The following is a 10000-nucleotide window of genomic DNA, read 5'->3' on the forward strand; positions in this document are numbered from 1 at the left end:
ATTTACTTCAATTGTATTTTTGTCTTCCATACTATGGAAGTCAATGGGGTCCATAAACCGTTTGGTTACCCATAAGACAGAAATGCATAGAGGTTTCAAACAACTTGAGGGTGAGAATTTTTATTTTTGGGTGAACTATCCTTTTAAAAAAACACGCTGCACAGGTCAGTGGAACAAAAACAAGGCCTTCAAAGTTGAACTTATTATAACTTGAGTGCCGCGTATTTATAATGCCATGCTGCAAAAGATGCTAGACGTGAGTGAAACGGTTAAAGACGTCTGTCTAGCATGTGTTTACATTGTAAAACAATGGGAAAGAGTTGATGGACTCCAGTGGCATAGAAAAACATGATCTGTGTGAACCGGCCCTTAGAAACGTCTCTTGGTTATGCGAATGTCAAAGAAATAAGTGTTGTATTACAAATTTATTAAAATGTTTAATTTAGGTTTACATTGAATTTAGCATGTTAAGGTTAGGTATAAATTATTATTATCAGAGTTTTCTAGCAAAAGACTCCGGTCAGTCCTGTTTTACTGAAACTCTTAATGGCTCTTGGAGCTTGTGTTTCAGCAAGAGAGTCCTGCCAGTCCTGTACTCGGGTCTCAGCATTTGAATAGATATGCTGAGTGGATTAGGATGGGCAGCACTCTCAGTCTAGAACAGGTTCCTAAACCTGTCTCATCACAAAGTTTTGGTTCCTGCCCCTAAATGTATATAAACTGTATGAGAACGTCCACTTAGTCAGACTTTGGACGAACTGCAGCCACGTCAACGCGAAGTCCTCAATAAAGAATAACTTCTTGAACGTGATCCCAAAGTCTACTGGTCTTCGATTCTGAGTTTCCAACACAAGGAATATCTAGGAGACTCTTGCAGGTAAAAACATTTTTTTGTAGCATCAAGTACCATCTTAGGAGTCATATCACTGTTACATTTTTCAAATATTGATTTTAGATTGGGAGGAAATTCTGATTAATCATCTATCCACTAAATTGGACATCATGCATCACTAGCTATATTTCAGCAACAACTATTACTGTGACTGTTGTTCTTGAAAATACTTCATCTGCAGTAACGCTTTTTTTTGGCTGTAAATAAATGTATTTGTATAATTAGAATGCAAGTTACATTAAAAAAGTGATTACATAATACTAGTAACGCATTACTTACATCCTAAAGTAATCTGATTATGTAACGCACATTACCTGTAATGTGTTACTTTACTCGTTAAATCCTAAAGTAATCTGATTATGTAACACACGTTACCTGTAATGCGTTACTTTACTTGTTACATCCTAAAGTAATCTGATTATGTAACACACGTTACCTGTAATGCGTTACTTTACTCGTTACATCCTAAAGTAATCTGATTATGTAACACACGTTACCTGTAATGCGGTATGTTACTCGTTACATCCTAAAGTAATCTGATTATGTAACGCACATTACCTGTAATGCGTTACTTTACTCGTTAAATCCTAAAGTAATCTGATTATGTAACACACGTTACCTGTAATGCGTTACTTTACTTGTTACATCCTAAAGTAATCTGATTATGTAACACACGTTACCTGTAATGCGTTACTGTACTCGTTACATCCTAAAGTAATCTGATTATGTAACACACGTTACCTGTAATGCGGTATGTTACTCGTTACATCCTAAAGTAATCTGATTATGTAACACACGTTACCTGTAATGCGGTATGTTACTCGTTACATCCTAAAGTAATCTGATTATGTAACGCACATTACCTGTAATGCGTTACTTTACTCGTTAAATCCTAAAGTAATCTGATTATGTAACACACGTTACCTGTAATGCGTTACTTTACTTGTTACATCCTAAAGTAATCTGATTATGTAACACACGTTACCTGTAATGCGTTACTTTACTCGTTACATCCTAAAGTAATCTGATTATGTAACACACGTTACCTGTAATGCGGTATGTTACTCGTTACATCCTAAAGTAATCTGATTATGTAACACACGTTACCTGTAATGCGTTACTTTACTCGTTATATCCTAAAGTAATCTGATTATGTAACACACGTTACCTGTAATGCGGTATGTTACTCGTTACATCCTAAAGTAATCTGATTATGTAACGCACATTACCTGTAATGCGTTACTTTACTCGTTAAATCCTAAAGTAATCTGATTATGTAACACACGTTACCTGTAATGCGTTACTTTACTTGTTACATCCTAAAGTAATCTGATTATGTAACACACGTTACCTGTAATGCGTTACTTTACTCGTTACATCCTAAAGTAATCTGATTATGTAACACACGTTACCTGTAATGCGGTATGTTACTCGTTACATCCTAAAGTAATCTGATTATGTAACACACGTTACCTGTAATGCGTTACTTTACTCGTTATATCCTAAAGTAATCTGATTATGTAACACACGTTACCTGTAATGCGTTACTTTACTCGTTACATCCTAAAGTAATCTGATTTTGTAACACGCGTTACTTTGCTCGTTACATCCTAAAGTAACCTGATTATGTAATGCACATTACCTGTAATGCGTTACTTTACTCGTTACATCCTAAAGTAATCTGATTATGCAACACACACATTACCTGTAATGCGTTACTTTACTCGTTACATCCTAAAGTAATCTGATTATGTAACACACGTTACCTGTAATGCGTTACTTTACTCGTTACATCCTAAAGTAATCTGATTATGTAACGCACGTTACCTGTAATGCGTTACTTTACTCGTTATATCCTAAAGTAATCTGATTATGTAACACACGTTACCTGTAATGCGTTACTTTACTCGTTATATCCTAAAGTAATCTGATTATGTAACACACGTTACCTGTAATGCGTTACTTTACTCGTTACATCCTAAAGTAATCTGATTATGTAACACACGTTACCTGTAATGCGTTACTTTACTCGTTATATCCTAAAGTAATCTGATTATGTAACACACGTTACCTGTAATGCGTTACTTTACTCGTTACATCCTAAAGTAATCTGATTTTGTAACACGCATTACTTTGCTCGTTACATCCTAAAGTAACCTGATTATGTAATGCACATTACCTGTAATGCGTTACTTTACTCGTTACATCCTAAAGTAATCTGATTATGCAACACACACATTACCTGTAATGCGTTACTTTACTCGTTACATCCTAAAGTAATCTGATTATGTAACACACGTTACCTGTAATGCGTTACTTTACTCGTTACATCCTAAAGTAATCTGATTATGTAACGCACGTTACCTGTAATGCGTTACTTTGCTCGCTACATCCTAAAGTAATCTGATTATGCAACACACATTAAAGGTCACGCAATGTTCAACTTGTATGAAGTTCTCCGTTTGCTGGTGGAACGGGAACAAACTCAATTGCGTTTGCAGTAACTGAAGCTGTATTATATTTTTTTTATATATTTTATAGTGTTTACATGATTTCATATAATTTTATTCATTGGTTTATTAAGTACACACAGTATTGCTTTGTTATTACTGTATTATGTTTAATCTCTAGAACCAAATGCATACTGTCCACTCAAGTGGATTTCTGCAAATCTCTTTTTCAACAAAAAAAAAATTGTGTAAAAAAAAAAGTTAAAATCTTGTTTTTCATGCCCTAAGAGCAATAAAAACACATAAGAAAAAAATGGCACATTACTCATGACACTCAGGACTGATAATAATAATCATGTTACACAGTCAAATATAGATTACACTTCTTCCCGAGGATGTTTCTTAAACGATGGCATTTGTACACCCAAACTTCTGGTGACATTCTTGAATTGACCATTTCACAAGATCAAACCTTAGCACTGTTAAATCTCAGAGTAGTGACAGATGCTGTCAGATGTCGATCATGTTTGTTGCTGTGTGCAGATGTCAAGCGTTTTACCTTATAAAGACATAGACCGTGTGTTCCTGTTTCCACTGTCGTGTAGGCCTCCGTGTATGTCACTTCCTTCCTCTCACATTTGAATAGAGTCACAGCAGAAGCTCAGAAAGTGACCAGACACAGATCCACCCTGAAGTCCACCATCATCTGCAGGTAAGAGACGCACATCATCACTATCTGTGTTTGTCGAGTGTATCGAGTCTGACAGATGCTGCACTCTTCAAATGAGAAACAGCCTGAAACTTCCAGATCCTGATCAGATCATGTGTACTAATCATTTAAACAGCTTTAGTTGATTATATAAATGTTTGTGCTTCATCCTCACATGTAATGCATTTGATAGATTTAGTTGAAAATTAATGCAACAGCTGATATTATCAACATTATTCATCTTCATATGTGATGCATTTCATAGATTTAGTTGAATATTAATGCAACAGATGACAAAATACAGGGAACTTTCTCAGAACGTTCTGGCAAGTTATGAACAAACGTTCATCCAGTAACATTAATAGAATGTTATCTGGTCTGTGATTATGTTCTCAAAAACATTATTTCTACGTCGTTTATGGAACTTTCTGAAACGTTGTAGTTGTACGTTTGTCATTTTTTTAAAGTTACTTGTTTCAGAATGTTCAGAGAACATTCAAAAGTAACATTCCATAATGTTTGCAAAATAGAATGTTTCCTTAATGTTTGCATAAATAAGAAAAAAAAAAGTTAAACATTTGAAACATTGAGAAATGACGTTTTTATAACTTAAAGGGAACGTTAACAACATGTTCTTAAAACATATTTATATTACCTATTATACAGCCGAGTCCAAACATCTGAGAGTGAAAAGGCTCACATTTGCCATTGCCATTTAATTTAATAACTTTGCTTTTCCAATGCATGTGATATGTCCAGTATGGTAGCATGAGAAATGGCAAACAATCATGAATTTTTATAAAATTTTGAATTACAGATTTTAAGTGTGCTCTCAGAGTTTCAGTTTGTCATAAAGTTTTGGGGGTTTTTGAGTGTTGAATGTAATCTGAAGCAGAAGTGAAGCTTTGCGCTGCGGTTAAAGGAACAGGAAACCTGTGGTTCGGCTGTGCAACAAGTGCATGAAGTTATTGCTTCGTTCTACAGCATCTATACTGTGCTCCATCTTACATCTCAGAGCCAAGAGACTTAAAGTGTCATTAACACCTTTGCAAAGAGTGGGATGTGCAGCAGCAGAATCGATTATATCATTTTTTATTTCTAGGCTGAGCTAAAACAAAAGCAGAATGCACATGTGAAAGAGGAAGAGCAGAGCACATGTGAAGGGCTGAAAGCAGACATTTTGAAATGATACTGAAATAACTAACAGTTGTTCTATTGCTCAAGTGTTTAAAGAGACTGAAAAAGAAAAAATAAAATAAAATAGTGGTAACACTTAACAAAGTCAATCTAGTTACTGTATTAACTAACATTAACTTACAATGAGCAATGGTTTGTTTTTTTTACAGCTTTTATTAACCTTTGTTAAATAAACATGTTTATATTCATGTTAATTCACAGTGCATTAACTAATGTTAACAGATACAATTTTTAATTTAAAAAAAGTATAAATGTGCTGAATAGAAGTATTGTTCATGGTTAGTTCATCTTAACTAACGTTAACAAATGAAACCTGCTTGTAAAGTGTTACCAAAATAGTTCTCAGCTAAACATTATCCTCATGATGATTTATGCTGATAAAAAGCACTTATAGCTGTCATGAAGATGCAAATGTGCAGCAGTATCTGATTATTTCACTGAGCTGAACAGACATCACTTTAAACAGAGCAACATTTGCATGTTAAACGCAGTGATATAAAGCATCCGTCTGATAGAACTGAAATCACAAACGAGCCCTGCTTCATTATCCACACAACTAAATGTGTTTTATAGTTTTGTTACAAAGACAGTTTCAAGGAAGAAATGTCTCAGTATAAGCTGTTTTCTGGAGATATAAACTCCAGGCTAACAGGGAAAGTTATATAAGCAAATGTTCTTCCTGTAACGTTAATAGGATGTTTGTTCAGAGTTGGACGTTCATCAAACATTTTTTAAATGTTACAACTTGTTTCGGAATGTTCAGAGAACGTTCAAAAGTAACGTTCCATGTTTGCAAAATGGAATGTTCTATTAACTTTCTCATAACGAAGAGATAAACTGGACGTTTTGAATGTTTATTGAACATTCAACGAAACCCTCATGTATCGTTATTCGATACATATCACGATACTGAACTCACCATACGATGTTATTACGATACTTCAAGACATACCGGTATGATAAAAGGTTAACAAAACATTTGCTTGGACTTGGTGCTGAAACCCAAAGCACAGGACAATAGAGACACCAGAATAACAATATTCATGATTCTGAAGCTGAAAATACAGAATTATTTTAGACGAATATGCTTTCACTCACTATATATATATTTCAAATAATGTAAGCCACTTTTTACTGGTAACATCAGACATTTGGCATTATCAGGACACACAAATATTCCCTCATTGCATTATTATACATTATATTCAACATTATATAGCCTACAGTAGTTTAATGTAGTATTGACACTAAAACTCTGTAAACTTGAATTTTTCTCACACAGCAATTTTTATTTTGGGTGAACTATATACATACATATATTATATATTGTTGCATTTTTTTTTTATTGCGATATATTGTGACACGATGTATTGTTACACCCCTAGAAATACCGTTTTTCAATACTTAATGGGGACGTTAGCAAAACGTAATGTTTGCACAAATCCTGAGGTGAAGCAGCAGTGTAAAAACACAAGCTTTAAACCTCTTCCATGATTGCTGACATACTTCTGCGTTTGTTAACGTTCAGGACGTTCATCACGTCACACACACCTCACACTTTCAGAAGCGGGAAGTTAGTCTTCTAATGCGAATTTGCTTTCTTTATATTTGCGTAACTGCTGTAAACCTACTGTAAAGTTCACTGTCATTGCTCCAGGTTGCAATACATAACCATGTATAATTCTCATCTTGTACTATGATTATGCTCTGCTAAGCTATATTTTTAATGTCGTCTCCTCAAACCACATGCTGTTACTCAAAAGCCAGAAGCAACAGCCACTTCCGGTATGAACGGTCTTGCTCAAGCCTCTGGATGGCATGTTTGCGTCTTCACTTCATGTCGTTACAAAACCCTCGCGTTGATCAGACAGGAGAATGTTAGAAGGACAAACTAACACAGCTAACGTTCTTCTCAAAGTTATGAACGATTTCTGATCTGTAATAATGTCCTCAAAACGTGAACACAAAAACATTATTTATGCATTGGCCATGGAATGTTTTTTTTTATTTATTTTTTATCGCAATACAAAAATGCAACAATATGTATTGTGGATAGTGATAATATGTGTTGTGTATAATTCACCCAAAATAAAAATTACAGTGTGAGTATATATAGGCCTAATGTTGAATATAATGTATAATAATGCAATGGGGGAATATCTGTGTGTTCTGATAATGCCAAATGTCTGATGTTACCAGTAAAAAGTGGCTTACATTATTTTAAATACATCTAGTCAGTGAAAGAGTGAAATCATATTTGTCTAAAATAATTCTGTATTTTCAGCTTCAGAATCATGAATATTGTTATTCTGGTGTCTCTATTGTCCTGCATTGGGTTTCAGCACCAAGTCCAAGTCTATTCATTTACACACACAATGTACACCAAAGTTAGCATTTTAATCAACAGTACATTTTTTGTTAACCTTTTATCACATGTCTTGGAGTATCGCAATAATATCGTATTGTGAGTTCAGTATCGTGATATGTATCGAATCGTGACATGAGGGTATTGTTACACACCACTATTTTTTTCTGAAATGTTTAGTAAGACATTCATCTAATATTATTTAAAGGAGTTGTATGTAAGAAATGTATTTCAATTAATCATAAAATGGCCCTGATATTTCACTAGACATTAAGAAATCATGTTCATTTCAAATACTTATATCACTGACAACAGTAGTACGGCCAGGATATTGTCATTTAAAAAGTGAAGTTGCAGCCCTCAACTGATGTTGATGTTGTCATCTTGTGTTTTGGCCTGAAGCGCCACCCTCCACCTATCTACTAATCACGAAGTCAGTAGTGTTTCAGCATCCGGGTTGCCAGCTCAGCTCTAGTTACCACAGCTGCAGCTACAAACGTTCATGCTGGATCCTGCAGCCTATCTGGCAACCTCGAGTCAGGGGGAGGGGGAGGGGATACACCGCTCTACAGTAATTTGAAAGTGATTGCAGTACCAGTTTTGGCCACAATCTTACATACGGCTCCTTTAAATGTTACTGCTTGTTTCAGAATGTTCAGAGAACATTCAAAAGTAACATTCCCGTAATGTTTGCAAAATGGAACGTTTGCATAATAACCAAGAAAAAACATTATCAAAACATTTGAAATACTGGATGTTTTGATTGTTCAAACGGAGGGTGTTTTAAAGGGGTGGTATAATGCCCTTTTCACAAGATGTAAAATAAGTCTCTGATGTCCCCAGAGTGTGTATGTGAAGTTTTAGCTCAAAATACCCCACAGATATTTTTATATTCTATATTCTATTTTATGATTCTATAAATCGTGTTCTGGAGGGGGGGTTTATGCAAATTTTAGGGTTGGTAGTTTCTACCAGCCGTTTGTTGTAGTCCTTAAAAAGCGATTTCTTTAAAAGCAAATATCTCCCTTTGCTTTGAACTTTGAGCGTTGTAACTTTGCAGATGTTGTTTATGCTCAAACAGCAACATTACACACTAACTAAAGTTAGAAAAGTGAAATCATAATCAACCACCCCTTTAAATATCAGCTGCTTCATCTCTCTATCCACTGTTTAATAAACCCTATCATTGAGCTAGTAGATGTTTGCACATCAGCAGAACACAAACACAATCTCTCTCTTGTTCACAGGTGATCTATCTATCAGTGAGAGATGGCGGGCACAACACACATCCCAGCGGAGGAGATGGAGGACCTGAGAGAGGCCTTCAGCAAAGTCGGTGAGTGAACGATGCAGTGTGAAAGCTATAGATCTGACTGGCTCATAACTGGTTTCAAATCTGATTTCCTCTCTACACTTCCGGTTCCTCAGCAACTTTATGAGTAATCCTTTTTAGCACTTTTAAGTTTCTTAACAAAAATAATAGTTCTTATTCATATTTATTGCACTGAAACCTTCTGAATGATTCGTGAAAATAATAAGTTCATTAGAGTGATTCAAACCAATAACTTGAGTTTTTGAATGATTCATTAAAATAATTTTAATTTTATGTATAATATTATTAAATCGAATAATAATTGTATTCAATTTTTTATTCGATTTTTTATTCGAATAATAATTTTATTAAGTTGAATAATAATTTTATTCGACTGACTTAAACCGGTGTTGTAATTGTTAACTAAAACTAAGAAACTTTTAAAAATCTATTTTATTCATTGAAATAAAGATTTAAAATCTTAAAATGACAAAACTTGCAACATGGCAACTGACTGAAATAAATAAGTTTAAGTACTACACTGGTCATGAAGTAACTGAAATAAATAAGTTTAAGTAGTAAAATGACTAAAACTCAAATAATAAATTAAAGCTAAATAAACAAATGAAAAAGGCAAAACGACTAAAACAAAAATGAAAAATGAAAAATAGTGCTGGGCAACAATTAATCGCGATTAATCGCATCCAAAATAAAAAATTGTGTTTACATAATATGTGTGTGTACTGTGTATAATTATTTTGTATATATAAATACACACGCATGCATGTACATATTTAAGAAAAATGTGTTATTTATATATAAAATATTTATATTTCTATATAATATAAATTATAAGTATATATACAGTATATATTCAAGTAAATATTTCTTAAATATATACATGCATGCATACGTGCTTTTATTTTGGATGCGATTAATCGTTTCACTACTGAAAACATAAAAATATAAGCTAATTAAAAATATTAAAATAGAATATAAATAATACTAAAACAACACTGATTCAAGATTCTTTTGAGCGATTCATTAAAAGAATCCGTTCATTAGAGTGATTCGG

At 33.9% G+C, this 10000-nt stretch overlaps 2 protein-coding genes across 3 annotated transcripts in view; one reads left to right on the forward strand and one right to left on the reverse strand.

The window, feature by feature from the left end:
• Nucleotides 1-4042, reverse strand: part of lrrc63 (leucine rich repeat containing 63) — a 23491-nt gene extending 19449 nt beyond the window's left edge. The window contains exon 1 of one of the 2 annotated variants that reach the window (XM_084122431.1): nucleotides 3902-4042. The gene's annotated coding sequence lies outside the window, so the exon portion shown is untranslated. The remainder of the gene's footprint in view (nucleotides 1-3901) is intronic. The other variant, XM_084122430.1, reaches the window with a different exon arrangement.
• lcp1 (lymphocyte cytosolic protein 1 (L-plastin)) overlaps nucleotides 3936-10000 on the forward strand; it is an 18250-nt gene continuing 12185 nt past the window's right edge. Inside the window, exons 1-2 of the mRNA XM_084122429.1 lie at nucleotides 3936-4054; nucleotides 8861-8949. Coding sequence (XP_083978555.1) covers nucleotides 8883-8949 — 67 coding nt within the window. The 5' untranslated portion in view covers nucleotides 3936-4054; nucleotides 8861-8882. The remainder of the gene's footprint in view (nucleotides 4055-8860; nucleotides 8950-10000) is intronic.

The sequence above is a fragment of the Abramis brama genome (assembly GCF_963993115.1).
Source record: "Abramis brama genome assembly, chromosome: 8".
NCBI lineage: Eukaryota > Metazoa > Chordata > Actinopteri > Cypriniformes > Leuciscidae > Abramis > Abramis brama.